Raw genomic sequence first — 22,161 nt, 5'->3', positions numbered from 1 at the left:
CACCAGAATTCTGTCCTAGCCAGATGAACTAGTCTGTTGCAAACCATCCTGATTTGGCAAATAAATGATCAAGTAACTTTTCTATATGTTGTTAAGCCTGATCAGCCATTTTACAAAATCGCTGCATCTTTGGTATGTCTGTTTTGCAGTTCCCACTACTGGAATTGATTCAGAATTGAATTGAATTGATTGGTCAGTTTTCCACTGCCTGGTGTGATGTGGTACAGGATGAGGTTTTGCTCATCTCGGTTTGCATTTCCACTGCATTTAAGGGCTGCTTCTAGTGGGTGGGACTATTGCTATATTTCATCGCTTCTACAGTCATGACTTCCTGACAAACTTTTTTCATTCTGGGTCATCCCAACCAACTCCTCGACAATCAACAAGCGGAACATCTGCACCTCTTCTACTAACCACAATGCTGCCATTTCAGGTGTATTTTTCTTAAGGTGTTACTAAAACAGTTTAGTTGTGCGAACCAGCAATACTGTAGGGCTGACTATTCAATGCAGCCTTAAAATTATATTGTTAGCTTTAACAGTGAGAACTAGCCAGAAAAGCAATGAATTTCTCATCTCAATTTGCAACTCTAATGATGCTGGCATTTGTGATTGTCTCTGACCAGTCATTAGCCCCTTTCACACATACCAATATTTGTCGGTAATTTTCTGAAAAAGAATCATGTGTGAACAGGCCCTTTTTGAATACCAGTAAATTACTTCCGGCAATTTTCCAGAAAGAGAATTTGTAACATTACCTTAATTTGCCAGAATGCTCTATGTGAATGCAAAAGAAAAGTTGTCTGAAAGAGTGCGTTCATCTTTTGAACGGGCTAAGATGAGACATCTTCTCCAGCAAATCGGAAAATTCAAAAGCATTCATATGCATGTCGTTTATGTACATAAAAGCCTTTGAATATTTTCCAAGACACAATTAGTCGCTAGATGTTAGTCAGAAAAAGTTTATGTTACTTCCTAGTGCCAACTGTCTAAAAAACGATCGATAAAATGCTTATGATAAACTGCTGTTTGTATACCTTCAAGCTCTGCTTCAGTTGCTTGACTCGTGTGCACATGAAGGAGTGCTCTGGTGAGCCCCAGCACACGCACATATTACGTACATCTCGGCATGCGAAAGTGTTCCTTCATACGTTTTCATCAAAGATGTTCACAATACTTATCCATACACAGAATTTGTAATGCAGTCAACTGTGTAAACATTTTGCTGTGGTTCGCGCACAAAGCGGGACAAAGCAGCTGCATGAATGCAAAAGCTTTGAATAAAAGTTGAATCATCAACAAAAGCCAGACCCCTTCTATGTTTACAAATACACATGCAGCCGTTTAGAGGTTAATGATATTAGATATTGCCATTATTTTGGAATGGATGTGTGAATGGTCTTTTCCGGAAAAATTCCAGAACGGCCTTGCCTGTGTGAACGTTTTTTTTTTATTTACCGGTAAAGTCAGAAGTTTTGGGATATTTACTAGTATTACTGTGTGAAAGGGGCTATTGAAAACTCTTACATGGATGTCAGTAATCAAATCATTTACCTTAATCACATTAAGACAACATGATGTGATAATATGACAATAATATGATTAAGGTGTTTATACGAGTTGTTTTTAAAGGTTTATTTCAAATTCCTATTTTACAAGTTAATTATTTCAAGATAATACACAGATTGATTAACTTCATGCTTTTAGTCTCAAAAAGGGCCAAGGATGGAAGAGCAGAGTAACTGCTTTAATTACACAATAATGTGTGTTTATGGTTGCTTACAGTAACATAACTGTTTGTTATTAAGATTTAGATTACTAATATTTTGAATACATTATGTTGTAAAATGTTTGATATTGTTTTTTTCCCCAGCAATTTATATTGTGATATAAATACATTGCCACCACATCGTTACCTCAAAATTATAAGGTTCTAACTACGCACAAAATGATTTTAAGATATTGAGCTTAAAGTTGTTTGCATTGCTTATAGCAAACAATATGTGTGTAACAGTTCTCTTTCATACATCAACATGACAGAGATCCAAAATTCTCTTACATTTGCAAATTGGGGTAAACAAAACAGGGCAAATGCAGATAGAAGCTCTTAATTTAAAAATCACATTAGTGTTGTAACAATATGTTGATGCTTGATAATTATTATTATTTTTTTTTTACTTGTTCAAGTTCACAGAAGAACCTTATCGAGTTTGACTTTATCTAAAAAACAAACAAAAAAAGTCTTTACCTATAAAGTCTTAAAATGTAAAACAAATTATACAAAAACATTACATTATGTAAATAAAGTGTCATTTGATAAGAATATGTGTATAACTCAATTGTGAAAAAAATATTAGATTGAACCTAATAATTCGAAAGTGACAACATGACTTAAATAGCTCTATTTGGAAAGTAATTATTTTAGATTAATTGGGATGATGTGTATGGGAGTGAAATATTAATATATGTAATTCACTATATACATATAATAAACAAACTACAGTCATAAATAAACAATGAAGCAAATGTTATTGTAATATAAACAGTAATTTATGGTTTTCTTGGAAGTGTCAAACAGTATTCTGGGGCAAAAAAAAAAAGTAAATGTAAAAGAGCATTGTACAGTCTTCATCGTATAAATAATTCCATTGCATTTATTTTTGTAAACTTTTTGAAGTTTATGTTCTCTTAAAATGCTTTAAATTCTGCAGTGTCTCCACAAATCTTATGTGTTTTGACCTGTGGATTCTGGTCATCTATATTCAGAACTTAACTTTGCATATCCTGCGATGTGACTATTATGCATACTCGCATTGTGATTTAGATGCTCAAACAATATATTGTGCAGCCCTACTTTCAAGTCATCCTTACTGCTATCAGTGCTCTCTTCAGTGTCTTCATGAGTTAGACAAAAAATTTCTACATAACTGTTATGTAATGTTAACACTATAACCAGTCTGAAAAACAAACATCACACATCCCACTGCTTCTGAAGAAAGTTCAGGACTTCTGTATTGCTGTTCACAGCAATGGGAATGATTCAAGCACTAGAGACTCAGATAAACTGCTGGTACTCTCATCTGTTCCTTTTGAAGATAAATTGAAACAGTATCCATTGATTTGCTTGTTTCCTTGCAGACTGTCACTACAGTACAACACTATTACATGGCTCAACAGGACATCTTGGTAGACAGTTTGTGTTTTTTCTGCTCTCTGGTTTCATTTGGGAAAGTTTTTAGGACCCAAGTAAATCGATCGTTCTAGACCAATGGTTCAGTGGTTGTGAGGGGTCACCAAGGTTTAAGTACAATTGAAACATACTGTACCAGCTTATGATAAAACAAATTGCAGACAAATAATTTTAATAATAAAAACAGTTGGTTAAAATTGTATCTATTTACAACTACTTGAAAAACCTGAGGTAATTATTGTTCAGTAGTAAGCAAATTTCTTTCAGAGTTTCTTCCCTTCTATGTAATTCAATTAAAGTCATCATCACATACTGTAAGCATCAACCTTGTCAAAAAGTGGACCTACAAATTCATTCAGGTTGTCTAATGCTAACTAATGCTAAAATGACTTTGTTTACTTGTTTTTTTTATTATAACAAAACATACAAAATAAAAAGAAACAATGCATTTTATAAAAAGTATATTTACAAAACAACATTTTATTTGAACAGTAAATCTTAGTAGATACTTTTGGAAGTCTATCAAATTAAATAAATTTAAAGTTTGGCTAGCATTGTTAATATATGAATTTTTTACATTTTTTTTGTGATTATTTAAAACCTAGCAACTAAAGAGTTTAGATGGAAATTTCAGACGGCACGGTTTTGTGCATTTAAAATTACCATTTTTTTCAGGCTGTCGACTTTCAGTAATTTTGCTCTCATTGCAAAGAACAGGTTATTTTTATTGCCTTTAAACAACTGATCATAAACATAGGAGGCTGAGAAAAACGCAAACGTTAGAGGAAAATTTCTGGTGGCATTTAGAGGTTTTTGCATCTGAACTCTTCAACTGTTTAAAAAAAAAAAATTAAATAATAATAAAAAAAAACTCTTGTCTGCTAGGTTTTTTAATTTTATTTTTAATTTGGGGTTCTTAAAGATTTTCTATGTTAAAACAGGAGCCTCCCGAAAAAAAGGGTTGGCAACCTCTATTTCAGTTCGTTTTACAGTACAATGCATGGAATAGTCCAAGAACAGACACGATCCAGGACTAACAGGGTCTCTAAGGAAAAAAAAAAAAATAATAATATATATATATATATATATATATATATATATATATATATATATATATATATATATATATATATATATATATATATATATATATATATATATATATGTATATATATATATATATATTTATATTTTTTTTATATAATTTTAGCGCTGTCAAAATTAGTGCGCTAACGCATGCGATTAATTTTAAATAATTAACGCGTTAAAAAAATTAACGCAATTAACGCAGTTGCAGGTTTTTTTTACTTCCTGTTGTGGTGGACGTGTGTTTAACATGCAAAAAATGTGGATAAGGCAAATGAAGCACTTTTTGAAGGCAAGTTTCAGTATAAAACAATTAGTCGCATCACCAGGTTATCCAGAGTTTCATGCAATTTCGGGTGTTTCATTTTTTACTTTCGACTCCTGTTGTAAGTTGATACCGCATGGCGAACAGAAAGAAAATCCTCCACATTTCGTAACTCGGTGTTCCTTTTAGGTAATAAAATCACTGCTTAGGCTACACGGTAGAATATTTATAAGAGTATAATCTTAATCATATTAAAATCGGAGTATTGGTGTCTTATGTGAATGTACTCAGAAAGTCTCTGGTGAAGTCGCGAGCTGTCAAAGACAGGGCATTACTCTGCCTTTCAGCATGAGCCCTTCAAGTTTAGCGTGTCATTAAACGCAACGAAAGCGTATGCTTCGCGTTGTTGTGTCAGAATCCTTGTGAAATACAGTAATACTTTAGGACGCTTAAGCTTTAGCTTAAGCAAATTTGATGAACGTGATCAGGCGTGTTGAATCTGAGGGGAGTCGCTCCTGTATGGAAGGCCGTTGGGGCCAAAAAGTCTGCAGCGCGTTGTGTGTGTGTGCATGTCTGTGTCAGGCCCGTTGAGTGGTGTCAGGGGTGGAGTGAGCGACGTATCTGAGTAGGGGCGTGTGCGCACGAGACGTACCTGAAAGACGGTAAGGGTGAGTTATAAATATATAAAGCTATAAAACATATAAGATATAAAGCTAGGGCTGCCAGGTCCAAGAAAGATTTCTCACCCAACAACAACTTTAACCCAGCCCAAAAAGAATGAAAAGTAGTCCAATTATGTTTTGCTTTTGAACACCCAGACAATTCCTGCATTCCCACAAAGGGAAAAGAGGATTGCCATATTTAACACCAAACAACACTTCTAACCACCAGATGGTTTTACTCATTCACATGTGAAGATTCACTAGAATTTTATCTACTGCATGTTAAGCTGTTTTTGCAAACTCTATATTTTAAAAAGCGTTACAGAAATAAAGATTAATCAAACTGAATTGAAGATTTTGGATCACTACAGTACATAGAAACGAAGTCCGGGATCAATGCCCATGGTGCGTTGATGCAGTTTACAAGTTGTATTCATAAAAAAGAAACATTTTGGCAACCGCAGGAAGTAATAAAAGTATTTTAGCCAGAAACAAATTGTAACCCACAACTTCAGATTTTTTCCTGCAACTGCATTTTTAACATGTCGGAAACACTGTAAAGAGCAGGATTGGCAAATTATAGTCCTAGAGGGCCACTATTCTTCAGAGTTAAGCTCCATCTCTAATCAAACAACTGTCTGGAATTTTGAATGTCCCGAAGACGTGGTTTACATTTTTTAAAGTTGTCACTATGGAGTTGAATTCTATCGGCCTAAAGCACCGAAGTTGCCCACCCCTGATAGACGTTCACTTATATCTTTCTCAAAGATATTTAGTTGAATCAGCAGCTCAGACTTCATGACTGCATGGTTATAAAGCAAACAAGCTACATTAGGACTGCAAAATCTGGCAACAAGGAGGCTGGTCTTTCCCCAACACTTCTAAGAGCAGGTATAATGCAACAGTGCTTCATGTAAGCGTATCCCAAACTGCACAAGGGCAGAAAATAATGCCTTTTCACTTCCCTTAGGGAGAGAGAGAGTGTAGAAACGGATGCCAGTGAGCTATTCTTTATGGAACTCATTCAGAAATCAATCGGTACCTTCATCTGAATCTACTGAGAGCCAGTGTAAAACCACCCTCAGCTTCTGGCACAGACAGAAAGGCCACGGAAATCGGTTGAGCAAACAATTCATCAAGCTGACCAGCTGTGGCCCTGATTAAGTAAGGCAAAGCAGACTGTTGCACGAGGTGTGTGTGACTACATGGCTACTGTTCAGGGATTATTTGGAGGGAAATTATGCAGAAATGTGCTTGACAGATGGGGCCATCAACTCTGGGCAACCACATACTGTAGAGGGATGTAGGGAGGCTTCTCTGTGTGATTCAATTTTACTCAATCCATCTATCCGTTTTTGTTTTTTGTTTGTTTGTTTTTTTCCTATTGATTTATAGGTTGAATGGGTCAGGATAAGAAGACAAAAATGACAAAACACATATCATGTTAAAAATCATCCCATATCAAGGTGATTTATTCTGATATACAGTATGATATATATAGTAATAAATATCCGTTAGATTATGTGACCTTGGTATCTGCTCTGACTGTATATCTGAACTTACGAGATGATACTTAAACTTGTAATGCTTAAAACGCAACTATGTCATTTAATTAGGAAATCTTGAAATCTTAGTAATTTAATACATTTTATTGTACACACATAAGTGTAAAATAATATTATTAATATTATAATATTAAATATTATAACATTAAAGTGTAAAGCTGACACCTCATTAGACCTTTTTTAACCAATTTACATGACATACTCCGCAAACCAGGTACCGGGTGTGTGATGTCATTTACTTCATGTCATTTTAAAGGTTTATACTGGCCCAATACCCCATAAGTGGTTCCATTCTCTCATTAGTTGGATTAGAATAAAGTTCGCATAGATTATGAGACATTTTTCTTTTTTCTTATGATTACTGATATGTGTACAAACCAACACAATCAATTACAACAACCTAAACCACACATAACCTAGAAGGTACACTTTCACATTTGAGTTTACAAAAAAAAAAAAAAAAAAAACTTTTTAGGAGGGGTTTATTATCATACAGAAAACATATACAATTATTTTATTTACTTTCATTTTTATGAAAATTTAAAGGGTTTTCTTTAAAATGATACCAAACGTTTACATTTACAACTTTGCATGTGGGTTTGGGGAAGGTTTTTGAATTTGAGTAAGCAAAATCCAGGCGCAAACCTTAAAACGTCACTTGACTTTCTTTTAAATAATAACAAAAATAATAACTTTGTTAAAGGTTTTTATATTACTATTACTCTAAAAGTTTTCCAAGCGGAGGTCCCATAATTCAATTTGAAAGTCTAACCAAATAAAAGTAGAACAATTTTTATTTTTATTTATTTTATAATAAATTTTCATTTATTATTATTATTATTATTATTATTATTATTTTATTTTATTTTATTGACAAAATTTTTTTTTTTTTTTTTTTGGGGTGAACAATCTTTTTAAAAATAAAGCAAGAATCCATGATGTAAAATTTGGTGAGGAGGATTCTACTACTGTATGTCCAACAGTGACAAATATTTGTTACTCAGAGTAGTTTGATTACAGCTTGTTGTTAAAGCTATATTAAAAAGAAGTGGTCCTCTACAAAATCATATTTTAAACTTTAGTTCATGTGTAATGTACAGTAGCTAAGTAAACATAAGATCTCTGAAGGTAATACGCTCAAATATCAATGTAAAATGAGATATTGGCTTTTACAGAGTTAGCTAAGCAAAGCCTACAGTGAACAGAGTTTGGGGACTACAAAAATAAAAAAATAAAAAATACATCCGGGTTTATGAGATCACAAATGCTCCAGTTTACGTGCATTCACCACGAGTGTGGCCAAAGGTGCTGTAATGTTAAAGCTAGAATCCCGTCCAAACGCTTCTATTTCCACAAAGCTTCTTATGTTGCTGTATTTGGGCTTCCAAAGGACACAACACAAAGAGAAAAGTGCTTACAATTTCATTTTAATTATTTTACAGAGATTTATAAAGAAATATTTAGCTCTAGCATTTGACAAAGGACAGCTTCCAGAATCTCTCCCAGTTCAGTGCTGGATTCAGCTAAAAACTCTTCAATGAAGGTGCAGTTCCAATTTCAATAGAAGAAGCTGTGGATTGTGAGCTACAACCTGTAAGTATTTTTATTTGTTAAAATTAATTTATTACAGCACAGTTTCTAGCGTTAATGGTATGTTGTAGCAAGGACAAAAACAAGGATGTAAACAACAGGAAATGCTGATTGGCATCGTTAACAATTTAGCTACAAATTCATATTTATAATTCAAAGCTCATGTAAACCAAGGTTATAATAGTTTTGGATAAATCATTAGTTTTATATAGTTTCTATTTCATTTTGACTTATTTTTGTTTTTAAATTTATTTAGTTTCAATTAGTTTTAGAGGTAGATTTTCTAGTTTTTATTAGTTTCTACATTTTAAAATGTCTTAGGTTTAGTTTCTTTTTTATTAGTTTCAGGTTTGTTTTTTTTCTAAATAAGAATATCTGTTATTGTAGGTGCAAGATTCAAAATCAACAGGATAAATATTATATAATAAATCCGCACTTAGATTTTGCCTACGCTTTATCATGAGGGGGACAAGTAGGAAACATTAATAAGAGTGTGTATTATGGAGGACTCAGATTCCTAGAACTGGATTGAAGAGGTGTTATCCAAACCATGTATATTATATATTTGTAGAAGCTATACATTAAAAATACCCTTAAATATACATTTTAGTACTGCTTCAATGAACTTGAACAAGTATATTAAAATCCATTAATTTTCAATAGTTGTATAAGTGTACTTTAAATGCTTTAAAAATAAGTTAAATCTTTGTAGACTAGACATATATGTACTTATTTAAAAATGTGGGCAATACATAATAGATTCATTTTATTTAACAAATATTATATTAATCTTATTTTTTGTTCAACTATAGCTGTTCGGCCAGGTAGGGGGCCTACAAGATATTCTGCCCAGCGGCCTCTGAATTATTAATGATAATTAATTATCAAGTTCAGATTTTTAACGAGGATGTTAGGACTCAACAGTCAGTTAAAACATCACCATGATCTGAAAAAAATTTCTTACAGTTAAGTTTTGCAACCCAACTGAATCATGATTCACTTATTTAAATTACATTACGATTGTCTGATTTGAAATAAACTTACATTTTTCACCCGATCCTCTCATTTAAGCCCTTGGTTTACCCGCGCTGCAGTTGTTCAAGTTCAGTTCAGTCACACAGCAGGCTATACTGTTTGTGTTCGGTTCACTAAATCACGCATGCGCAGTATTATCGGTTCACTGCTTCTCAATGTAACGTTGCTGTTCTAATAACGGAACGAGAGTATATATTGGTTTATTTAGAGGGGGGTTTTAGGCTTGTTTTAATGTTTGTAGTTGGTGGATAGGTGTTTACTGGAGACGCGAATCGCTTCAAATGGTTCAGTTTGATTTGGTGAACTAACCGGTTCACTTAGAAGATCCGGTTAAAAAGATTCGTTTGCGATCGCGATACAGAAATAAAACCCATTATTGGGCACAAATGTGTTAAAGTAATAGTTTTAAGTCTCTGTACTTAATGCTGTCACCGTGCTGCTGTCATGTCCTTTCGTTGTTTTTGTCGCGGATGCAACAGCGAGGATGACTGGAGGTGAACCAGCTCAATTTGGCCAATAGCAGCAGGACTACAGACTCTGAGGTGCGGAAAGGGTCAAACACCTGTAGTGCAAATTATATTTAGTTCTAAAAGGCTTGCAGTAAAATTATATATTAAATACACTTATAAATATGAAAACAAAGGAGGTTTTTGCTATAATTTTAGTTGGTTTCAGTTTCGTATGTGCACAATACAGTTTCAGTTAGTTCTAGTTTTTTAAAAACTATAATAACCTTGATGTAAACACCACAGTCTTGCATTGTCACACTATGCAAACATTTCTCTGCATTCTACATCTCAAATGACAAACTTGCAAAAGATATGTGAAAGTTTCAAAGTACTTACACATGCTTATAACCTGAATATATGTGAAAGACACTTGTCAATTAATTTTAGAGAGCAGGCGTGAGGTTCAGCAATTCATTTTCTGTCTGATTCAAGCTCAAGCTGATGTGGCTAACAGTTACACTGACTGACAGTATTTACACAATGGCAAAGTGTGTGCTAGTAGAGGTGTGATGCCTCCTGGTGACGTAGAAACAATCTGCGAATCATAGCATATTTATGTTAGCTGACAAATCAGAGCCTCTTGAGGGAGCGCTTTCGATGGAATATAAATTGCTTTTATGTTAGCTGAGAAGCAGTGTATAAATAAAGTAAACCATTTAAAAAAAATCATGATCTTTAAAATCATGAGCCTTAAAATTCACTCTGGACCAGCCGACATACAGTTATTATTTAACTTTAGGGATAACCTATTCAGCTTGCTCAATAAATATCAAGTTTTGATAAAACTTAGAAAGTTATACGTTCTGATCCATCCACAAGTTGAACACTCAGTTTGGGCTATATACAAGACTTTTCATTCATTAATCTTCTTTATTGCAATAATTTATGAACAGCTTGTAACAGAATTTAAAAAAAAAAGTACAAGACCTTCCCTACAAGCCTTTCCTAAAACAGAGCACCGCGGTGAATTATATACACTGTGCAGACACCTAAACCAATGTGTTGAGAGAGAAACACTTGAAATAATAAAACAATACAAAAGACAATTGACAATCTACAAAATCCTATTATATCTTTGTCTTAATTGTTTACTTCAACTAACATAAAGAGTAACTGCAAGTCACAAATAAATGTGTTTCTGAATAAGCCCCATTAAGCTAACAGAAAATAGCTGATTGCCATCCAGTTTCTCCCCATCTGCTCTCAACACGTGACTCCAGTGCTTTGCTGGTTCATAAACACAGCACTTTAAATAAAAAAAAGATATTTGAATCAAATTTAATTAGAGACTCCAGTGTCCTTGTGACCCAACACAGAACAGGCATTTTCAGAGGATGAATGGATAGTCTGCATATGCTTGCTCTAAACCTATAATGGAGTGCAATTTGAATCCTTACAATTCCCATCCATAAATGCAAGTCTCCTGCTTTGATATTCTCCTTTTTAGAGAGAAAGAACCTTGTCATAACACACTCCTCCTACCGCACTCATTCATCTTTCTTCGCCTGAGGCTCTAAAACAAATCAGCAAGAACAATACCAGTCAGAAATAATAAATGGGGTAGAGAGCTTTGCTGACTTTGTGTCTGAGTGATTTCATTTCCTAAAACATGGGGCAGGGGTGGTAAAGACATGGCCTAAGAGCAAAAGAGGATTACGATTTATTCTGGTGGGCTTAGTGGTCCAGGACCTCCCACAAGACCCCAGTTCAACCCACCTCCCTTGGTATAGGGTAGTCAATTATAGAATAAATCTGTATTTTTTTTTTTTAACCACTCTGTGTCTTGCCTTTCTGTCCTTCCAGCCATGTCTCTACAGTACAAACCCACATTTATTGCTGCACATTTTTCTCTGGATCTTCTTGTGACCTGTGGACGTCAGTCTGGAAGCATATGGACCCCTGCTTTCTGAGGATAAGAGTCTTTCAGCCACCTCAGCCAATCTGCCTTTAAAGCTCCAGAGTTTGTTGTTTTTTTTTTTTTTTGAAGGCCAGTCTGTCTCAAAGATTGCACATTAATCCCCCAATTATGTTAGGTGCTAGGATTTTTGAGTAGCCCTTTTGCGGCTCTTTGAAGGAATACCGTGGGTTTTAAGTGTGTAAGCTGCATTGGTGGTGTTTGTATATTGTTAATTCTGTTTTTACATGCACATTATTAAAGGAACACTCCACTATTTCTTGGAAATAGGCTCATTTTGAGGTGCCCTAGAGTTGGGGTGCTTTCATATTTCTGGTTTGGTTAATTTTTGGTCCGGACTAAGGGCAACAAATTATACATTAGCATTTTTCTGTCGTTTTTTGGGTCTTTTCACATCACACTGATCGCTTTTGGTCTGAACCAGTTGAAATAAACCAAAATGCAGTCACGTGACAAAATCCACATCACGCACTGGCCAAATGTTATTTTATATTTTATTATAACTTTTTTTTTATAATTATTTTTTGGGGGTTTTCACCTTTTTTGACAGGACAGTAGGGATAATTGACAGGAAGCAAAGAGAGTGGATTGATCGGCATAGGACCTCAAGGCAGAAATTGAACTCGGGTCGCCGTGAACACTGAAGTGCATGTGTCAGTTCACTTTCCACTATGCCATTGGCACAGACTGGCCAGATGTTATTTGCATTTCCTAACTGCTTTTCGATTGGTCAGAATTAACGTGCAGGAAAATGCCAATGACACAATGTCACTTTTTGCGATGGAGGGACTACTGCACAGGCTGATTGTATCCCTGGTCATAGTATACTATATAGTTTGTATCCATCACTTTAGACAAACTATACATTTTAATAATGAAGCACAGCTGTGGTTGGAAAACAATGATTTATTGCATTGCAAATGGCTAAGACGCATCGCAAGTCAGGAGGAAGCATGAATTAATTTAGCTAAACTGCAAACTGCATCAAGATTCAACCGAACTAAATAAGGCAAAAGAGTGTGAAAACACCCTTAAATATTTGTGTTTTACCATTTTTAAGTCCATTCAGCTGATCTTGGGAACTTTTAGCTTAGGTTAAATCAGGCATGTCAACACTCAGTCCTGGAGGGCCGGTGTCCAGGTGAGTTTAGCTCCAGCCCTAATCAAACACACCTGAACCAGCTAATCAAGCTCTTACTAGATATACTAGAAAAATCCTGACAGGTGTGTTGAAGCAAGTTGAAGCTAAACTCAGCTGGACACCGGCCCTCCAGGACAGACTTTGGACACCCTTGGCTTTAATCAATAAAATGGATTCGATCAAAAGCATTTTGCACAAAAAAAAATTCTAAATACAAATTCAATAGTAGTTTTTTTTCTATTTAAAGCTTGACTCTTAGCTATTACTCTTAATTTCAGGGTTTTTATAGATTTCTTCAAGTCAAATTTAAGACTTTTTAAGAACCTTTCAAGACAAATGTGAGTGAAAATTTATACTAATACAGGGCGAAACATTAAGGATGTTTTCTGATGGCCTAGTTACTTCTGTAAATAGTTTTTGTATTAATACACGATCATGTATAGGGATGTATTGCTTTAGTTTTATAGGGAATTAGGAGATTTCCCTGTAAAAATTGATAACAGCTCTTGAGATTTGTATATTTTAGCAAAGTAAAAAAAATGTTCAAAACGTAAAAGTTAAGATTGATTATTGGTTGATTGGGTGTCAGCCCAGGAAAATTAGGAACATTATTAGGAAAATTAAGACACTATTTCGGTAAATTAAAGACCTTTTTTAAGCTCTAAAATTGTTTTTGAAAATTTTGACATTGAGTTTACTTAATAATATTAATAATAATAATAATAATTATAATAATAATAATAATAATAATAATAATAATAATAATAATAATAAAGCTATTTTCTAAGTTATTAGGAACTACTTTCATACAGGCATGATATTAAAGAAACTTTACTGCAGTGTTATGGCTGGAATATCTTATTATATATTATGTGCTTAATTCTTAATAGGTATCCAGTCCTTTGTAACAGTGATCACACAAAAAATATATATACACCTACATAGGTGACCCAAAACACTAACAATATATTTTTATATATATATATACATATATACATATATATATACATACATACATATACATATACATATACATATACAATTGAAGTCAGAATTATAAGCCCCCTTTTGATTTTGATTTTCTTTTTTAAATATTTCATAAATTATGTTTAACAGAGGAATGACATTTTTATAGTATGTCTGATATTTTTTTTCTTTTCTGGAGAAAGTCTTATTTGTTTTATTTCGGCTAGAATAAAAGTAGTTATTAATTTAAAAAAATATATTTTTGGGACAAAATTATTAGCCCCTTTAAGCTATTTTTTTTCCGATAGTCTACAGAACAAACCATCATCATAAAATAACTTTATTAGCCTAATAAAACAACTTAATAGCCTAATTACCCTAACCTGCCTAGTTCACCTTATTAACCTAGTTAAGCCTTTAAATGTCACTTTAAGCAGTATAGAAGTGTCTTGAAAATATCAATTAAAATATTATTTACTGTCATCATGATAGATACAAAATAAATCTGTTATTAGAAATAAGTTTTTAAAACTATTATGCTTAGAAATGTGCAGAAAAATACTTCCCTCCATTAAACAGAAATTGGGGAAAAAAATAAACAGGGAAGCTAATAATACAGGGGGGCTAATAATTCTGACTTCAACTATATATATATATATATATATATATATATATATATATATATATATATATATATATATATATATATATATATATTTTTTTTTTTTTTTTTTTTAATTACTCAAATTCTGATTTTCACCAAGGTGCCGCTGTTTGGGGTTGAATGATAGTTACCTCATCATTAACCTACAGGCTGCATTTGTGCACAGGGCTGCGAGAAAATAAATAAAAGGAGCGGAGCTGCGGCAACATAATGAATAAAAAGAGTAAGGCTATGGTCAAAAAAATAAATGAAAAAAGTGCGACTGTTGAGAGTTCAAGCAGCTAGGGACACCAGCCCTCATGGCCAAAAAACAGACCAGCCCACCAGGAACTCTCCCAGTCCTCCCGATTAGCCAATCCAGGCCTGACTAAAAATGTTGAAATGTTAAACATGAGTGATTTTACTCATGAAATGTTAACACACTCATTGTTTATTCCTTATGCCTATTTCACCAAAACAATGACCATGTTAATTTAATTGCCTCATTGTAACCCATATCTTTTATCTGTAAATAAAAAGGGGTATTCTTTTAAGAAATGCCCTTGCTCAAGGTTTTACAGCCACTGTCCACCCAAGGCTGCCAGTGCAAGATTACATTCGACCAATGTGAACGCAGATGTCAATGACCAATTGTCCGGCTTTCATCAGTCACCTACTGCACAAAGCCTTCAAAGTCGTCTGATTGTTCCCTCTGTCTAATGGCTAAATATCAAATCATCAGCAAGGCAGGGCACATTATCTGCTGGGTGAATGGCCTCATCAGCTGAACGCTTGTGTTTGAGCCCATCTGAGCTCAGGAGGTGTCTGGAGCTGTGTGAGAGCTGATAAGAACGTGTGGCCATCTGAATGACGGAATGACAAATATTGTCATCGTCTTCAAATGAAGTGGCATCAAAGGCGGATGGGGAGGCGTGGAGGGTTTGGACAGCTGCCTGAACGTGGATAACGCAGGCGATGTTTGGTGATGTGATGTGTGGATACTTACTGGAGAGAGCCTTCTCGTAGTTCTTGCCCATTGCGATGAAATTCCGCAAACAGGGATTAAACTGTTCCATGATGTTCTGCAAGCAAGAGAGAGAGAGAGATTTGATTAGAAGCAAGTTATGTTAATTGTACATGTGCTGTTGGTAGATCTTGTGATTGAAATTAAGGGTTGCCAACATGTACAATAATGCAGCGAGAAATTCTAGGTCGACAGATAGACAGAAAAACAGAAAGAAAGACAGACAGACAGACAGAAAGATATAAGGATAGACAGAACAGAATGATAGAGAAAGGCAGAACGATGGATAGACAAATAGATAGAAGGACAGATGCATAGACAGAACAACAGACAGATGGATAAATGAATAATTATAGATAGAACAAGAGATAGACTGACAGAAAGACAGATAGATGGATAGATACAGACAAAGATAGATAGATAGAGCGGCAGAGATAGAAGAACAGATAAAATGAGACAAAACGACAGGCAGAACGACAGATAGACAAAATAACATAAGCAGACAGAAAGACAGATAGCGATGACAGACACATCCAACCGATAGAGATAAAATGACAAATAGACATACAAAATGACATGGACAAACAGAATGACACACATATATATACATAGAACCGACAGAACAACAGATAGGTAGAATGAAAGATAAACAGTTAGACAGGCAGTACAACAGATGGACAGACAGAATTACAGATATATAAAAAGATACGACACAGATAGGCAGTACAACTGACAGACAGACAGAACGACAATAGAACAAATTAACAATAGAACGACATATAGACTGACATATCGACAGACAGATGAATGGATAATGACAAAGAGGAAATGACTGATAGATGAATAGAACAACAGATAGAGCGACAGAATGACAAAGAACGACAAATAGACAGAACAGCAGATAGATGGATAGATAGAATGACAAATAGACAGACAGATGGATAGAAGACAAAGACAGAATGACAGATAGATAGAACGACAGATAGAACGACAGATACACAGAAAGAACAACAAATAGGCAGACAGAATGACATAGATATATAGAATGGAAAATTAACAGACAGAATGACATATAGACAGACAGAACGACAGATAGACAGGCAGAACGACAGATAGACAGACAGAAGGACAAATAGAAAGACATAAGGACAAATGGACAGACAGAACGACAGAATGACAGACAGACAGCTATATAGATAGATACAGTGAACAAATTAATACTGTGAACATATAGATGCACTAAATAGATACAGTAGACAGAAAGAGACCGAACAGCAGATAGACAGACAGCAAAGTCTGAAGCGCAGGGCACAAAAGCATTAAGGGCGTATCCGAATCCACTTTTGCCATTTTAAAGACAGAAAAATATGATCTGAGCTGCGGCGCATGGTCTAACAGGGCTGAGCTTATTCTCTTAATGAGTTATGGGTGTGTTTAGAGAATAAACCAGAGTCTCATTTCCCATTGCCTTTAAGAGTCAGTTATATCGCACCATAGTGCATTTGCTATTTACATGGCAGACTTTGTTAATGAAAAAAACGGAATGCTTCACTAGTGAGATAATGGCTAAACATAGCATCTGCAGCGCGAGAATGAGAAAATGAGCCTCCTCCAATAGGCCTTTACTTTAACTGTCATTTTCCCTACTTCGTGGATAAGGAAATCTGTTGTACGCACAGACATTGGTTAGCCTACATAATTAATATTGTTTGTTAAGCACAACGATTTGTTTCAAAATTCAAAATTTATAAATTCAGTTCTACTTTCCAGAAAACAAATAAATGAGCAATTATAACAAAGTTTGGTCAAAAAACCAAACATATATATATATATCCGAACACGCATGCTGTGGCCCATATGGTCAAAAACCTGACAGATGGACAAATCTAATTTTTTTTTTTTTTTTTTTTTTTTTTTATAAATATATTAATTTATATATATATATATATATATATATATATATATATATATATATATATATATATATATATATATATATATATATATATATATATATATATATATATAATAAATACTACTACTACTACTACTAATAATAATAATAATAATAATAATAATAATAATAACAATAATAATAACAACAACAACAACAACAACAACAACAACATTATACCAATGCAAATTAATGAATAAACTAAAAAAGCCCTCCAAGATGAAGGCATGGTAGCAGTTATATTTATGTAGAAATTAATATTTCTTAAATATTTTAATCCTTTAATTCTTTTTCACATGTAAAGATATTTGCGTATTGCTGTACATCCTGTGTGTTTTAAGCAATGTGTAAGCGAGACACACAACTAACTCACCCTTTGCTGGACTTTAGACGGGGTTTCAGCTGGTCTATTGAACAGTTTATTTTAGTTCCTCAAAATAGTAACGCGCCAACAATACGCCTTAACACACCTCTTTTCTAGACCAAAAAACTCATGAGTCCACAAAGTGGAAGTGCCATTTAAACAACGTGGCGGAAAACGGGAAACTTAAGATTGCGTTGATCCAAAATTAGCAACACATCGTGGAAACACGTCTAGCACCAGGTGTATGATAGGGCCCATAATGGCAGATAGATGGATAGATAACAACAGAAGGATGGATAGATAAAATGACAGATAGAATGAGAGAGAGACAGGCAGTACGATAGATAGACAGACAGAATGACACACAGATGAACAGATAGAACGACCGACAAGTGGAAACAGAACAACAGCTAGATGGAAAGAATGACAGAACGATAGATAGAAGACAGAACAATAGATAGACAGAACGACCGACAGACTGACAGATCAATCAATCAATCAATCAATCAATCTATCTATCTATCTATCTATCAATCTATCTATCTATCAATCTATCAATCTATCAATCTATCAATCTATCAATCTATCTATCTATCTATCTATCTATCTATCTATCTATCTATCTATCTCTATTATAGCCAAAAAAGTGTATTTAGATTAAACAGAGCATCAAATCTAGCTCTATTATTTAACACAAAAATACTCAACAAAATCAGCAGATACTGCCTGGGGCTAGTAGGAGGCAACGGTAGCGTTTACCCCCTGCTGAAAAAAGCTGTTACATTAATTTCCATATTGATTTACACATGTGCCTTCTTGACCAATTAAGCAACTTGACCAACAGCTTAACACCTAAAACATGACATCCAATGGTCATTTCAACAGTCCATCCATACACGTGCTCCAGCAGATGAAGGATGCAAAAACAGTCCACAGCATCATCCCTCCTTCACACCACCCATCATTCCATGTTGTGTTAAACAGAGTGTGATTATTCTTGTGGGAGGGAAGCAGACACTCATTCTGGAGGTGAGCGGAGAGCTTTGACATTTTGTTCAGGGCTTTGAGACTGTGTTTAAGAGGATGTGAGGAGCTAAAAGAAATAGAAAGTGAGCATATGCTAGGAGTTAATGAACACATTTTGCTCTGAAGTGCCAGTGCGTGATTGGGCTTGTTATACTGCCAGGAAGTGTATACGGAGCACTTTAAGGGACGTCTGAAGTTTCTAGAGGGCATAAACTCAAGCAGGGCAAATTGTCTTGAAGCTCTGTTCTTAGTGCAACCAAAATAAACAGTTTGCCGCCTTGCCATGCTGTAATCCTTCGGTGATGCTCACTCGAGCGGGCATCTGTCATAGCACCCTGAGCACCAGCCACTTCCCCTTCAGGGCTTCCTCCAATTAGAGCAGCCAGAGTCTGCCAGGGCCTCAGGGTTAACAAAGTCCTGAAGCTGACAGCACAACACCACCAAACCCTGCTCCTCTAAAATATCATCCTCTAAAATTCACCACAAGTAATGGCATCCCATGCTATACCCTGTAATTCTTAGAAGGAACATTTTGTCCATCCTTCCACAGCTCAAAAAACAGTCCAAACCAAGCAAGAATTGTGAAGTAAATATCACTACTGGTCAATTCCTGACACTCAGTCCCTGGCAAATGGTGTCAGACTGCTTTTAACATTAGCATTAAGCTATATTCAAGATATTATGATCTCCATGCTTACGATTGCAAAAAGCCTACAGGGAGCAGTCAGAGTTGCTGCCACTTCTACAGTGCAAGGAGTTGTGGGTAAAATAAATTCAACAAGAATCAAAGGCTGCGTACAAAATTGCCTAATAATAGTAGTACTGCATTTGAATTTAAACTTACTCAGCCGTTAGAAAAATACGTTCTTCACAGTATGAATGTGAAAAGTATGAATGGAATGTGGATGTACCACAACTGCCATTTTGTCATGGTCATGTGACCTACCTACTTCAGTTGCGTTGCTTCACTCCCATTCATGAATTCTCTCGAAGGGCATCATAGGAAAGCCAGCATGCATGGGATGCGCACTTAAGAATCTCCCTGGAAGTAGTACGTTTTCCAGGTACTCATCGCATACTGATTTTTGAATTCTATGAATTCGGACATACTACTCGGCTCGCATACTGATTTAAGCGTACTGTATGATATAGAAGTATGCCGTTTCGGACGCAACCAATGACTACATTCTATAGGGTTAAGGGTATCGATTATTGTTTATTTTTTCTTCGGCTTAGTCTCTATTTTAGAGGTTGCCACAGTGGAATAAACCACCAACTATTCCAGCATATGTTTTACACAGCGGATGCCCTTTTAGCTGCAACACAGTACTAGGAAACACCTACATTTAACTCGCATATAGTTCATGTATTTGAACTGTGGGAAAAAGCGGAGCACCCAGTAGAAACCAACGCCAACATGATGAGGACATGCAAACTCCACACAGAAATACCAACTGACCCTGCGACCTTTCTTGTTGCGATGCAACAGTTCTAACCACTGAGCCACCATGCTGCCCCAGGTTGAAGGATTTAACACACTAAAATCGTAACACAATTGAGCAAAGTTGCTATAATCATGGACACATCAAGGAAGCACAGTGTGATTTGTAGAAATTCTCTGAAGGCCAGAGGGCAGTCTTGAAAAAGCAACAAACCGATCCAAATACACACTACAAAACCTGGGGGAAAATAGCGGTTGCTAAATATACAGAAGGTTTAACTTCTTTCTTTATTTTAGCACAATATATAAACACTTATTTTGAAATAATCCCACAGAAGGATTGATTCTAAACATTCAACTGTAGTTTTGAGTAAAATCATGCCGTGATTTCACGTGCAGTATTTACTAAACCCGTAGTTCATTTAAAAGCGATACAAACATATGTCATTTTCAGAGAACAATTACCTCGATTAAACCAAACTTGAATTATTATTTTTTGTGTGTGTGTAGTGTGTATAGCACATTAGTGTTCTACGACTGCGTCTGAAATTGCCCAGTAGGTACAGCATTTGAATTTGAATTTACTACTCGACCGTAAGAAAAGTATGTTCTATACTATATGAATGAGAGTAGTATGAATTGAACTCGTACTTACTACTACCGCCATTTTGTCATGGTCATGTGACCTACCCGTGCCAGTTACATCGCTTCTCTCCCATTCATGAATTATTTTGCAGTCTATCATTGCATAGTGTAGCATGCATTGGATGCATTGCACACTTCAGAATTTCGCCGGAAGTAGTAGGCCATCCAGGTACTTCTCGCATACAGTTTTTCAAATTAAATGAATTTGGACATACTATTTGGCTCAAATACTGTTTTTAACGTATTATATAGTATGTAAATATGCAATTTCGAACAACAAATTACTCTGTGTAGTAAACCCTGCTTCTTGTAAATACATGTGCTGGAGGATTACTAAGACTGGCTTTGCTGACAAAATAATGCATGGAAAACTGCCTTGAGTAATTTGCCCATCCCTAACATTTTGGAAACATCTATTTGATCAGTGGTGGTACCAAACCTTAACTACAAAATCCCAAACAATAGCCTGCAATTGCTTTAAGAAATATTCCTCCACAAAATAAATAAATAAATAAATAAAAATTTCAGCTCAAACCGAGCCAGTATTCTAGACTAAACATCACTATTGGTTAATCTCTGACACTCAGTACCACTAAAACTGCTTGATACCATGGATCCCTTATGCACTTCTTATTGTGTCAGTTTACTTTAAGTATTAGCATCAAGCTAAATCCATGACATAATCCCATCCATTCCTTGCAACTAATAAAATGGCAACAGAAAGCAGCTAAAAACTCTGCCTCTACTACAGTTATGTGTAATACAAGTCTAACATGAATTAAAGACTCTGATGCTCTTTGGATACCTGACATTACGATTAAAATATGCAAAGAATCAAGGGACTGACAAGCATCACTTGTTCCTTGAAAAATATTCATTCTGAAGGGCCATAAGAAAGGCACAATTCTGAGCATTTTGATTGGGAACAACCCTGCCATATTCTGCCAATGATTTATCCTTTTTGGAATGCAGAGATGTTTAAAAAAAAAAAAAAAAAAAAAAAAACATCAGTTCTCTTGGCAAATAGTTATATGGCAAATAGTTTTGTCCCACAATACCAACTCATGTTTTAGACCCTTAAAGATAGTTCCCTTAGCATCAGGTGTGTTATGCTGTGTTCACACCAGATGTGGAACGAGCG

At 35.0% G+C, this 22,161-nt stretch overlaps 1 protein-coding gene across 7 annotated transcripts in view; it reads right to left on the bottom strand.

Moving 5' to 3' along the window:
* The window catches only part of baiap2a (BAR/IMD domain containing adaptor protein 2a), a 220,629-nt gene that overhangs the window by 142,245 nt on the left and 56,223 nt on the right, over positions 1-22,161 (bottom strand). For all 7 annotated transcript variants that reach the window (XR_012400583.1, XR_012400584.1, NM_001040245.2 and 4 more), the window contains 1 exon segment: positions 15,573-15,648. Coding sequence is in view for 5 of the 7 variants with exons in the window: in NM_001040245.2 (NP_001035335.2) it covers positions 15,573-15,648 (76 nt within the window). In the remaining 2 variants the exon portion in view is untranslated.

Source organism: Danio rerio, chromosome 3, assembly GCF_049306965.1.
Source record: "Danio rerio strain Tuebingen ecotype United States chromosome 3, GRCz12tu, whole genome shotgun sequence".
NCBI lineage: Eukaryota > Metazoa > Chordata > Actinopteri > Cypriniformes > Danionidae > Danio > Danio rerio.
This window is presented reverse-complemented; position numbering and strand designations above follow the sequence as displayed.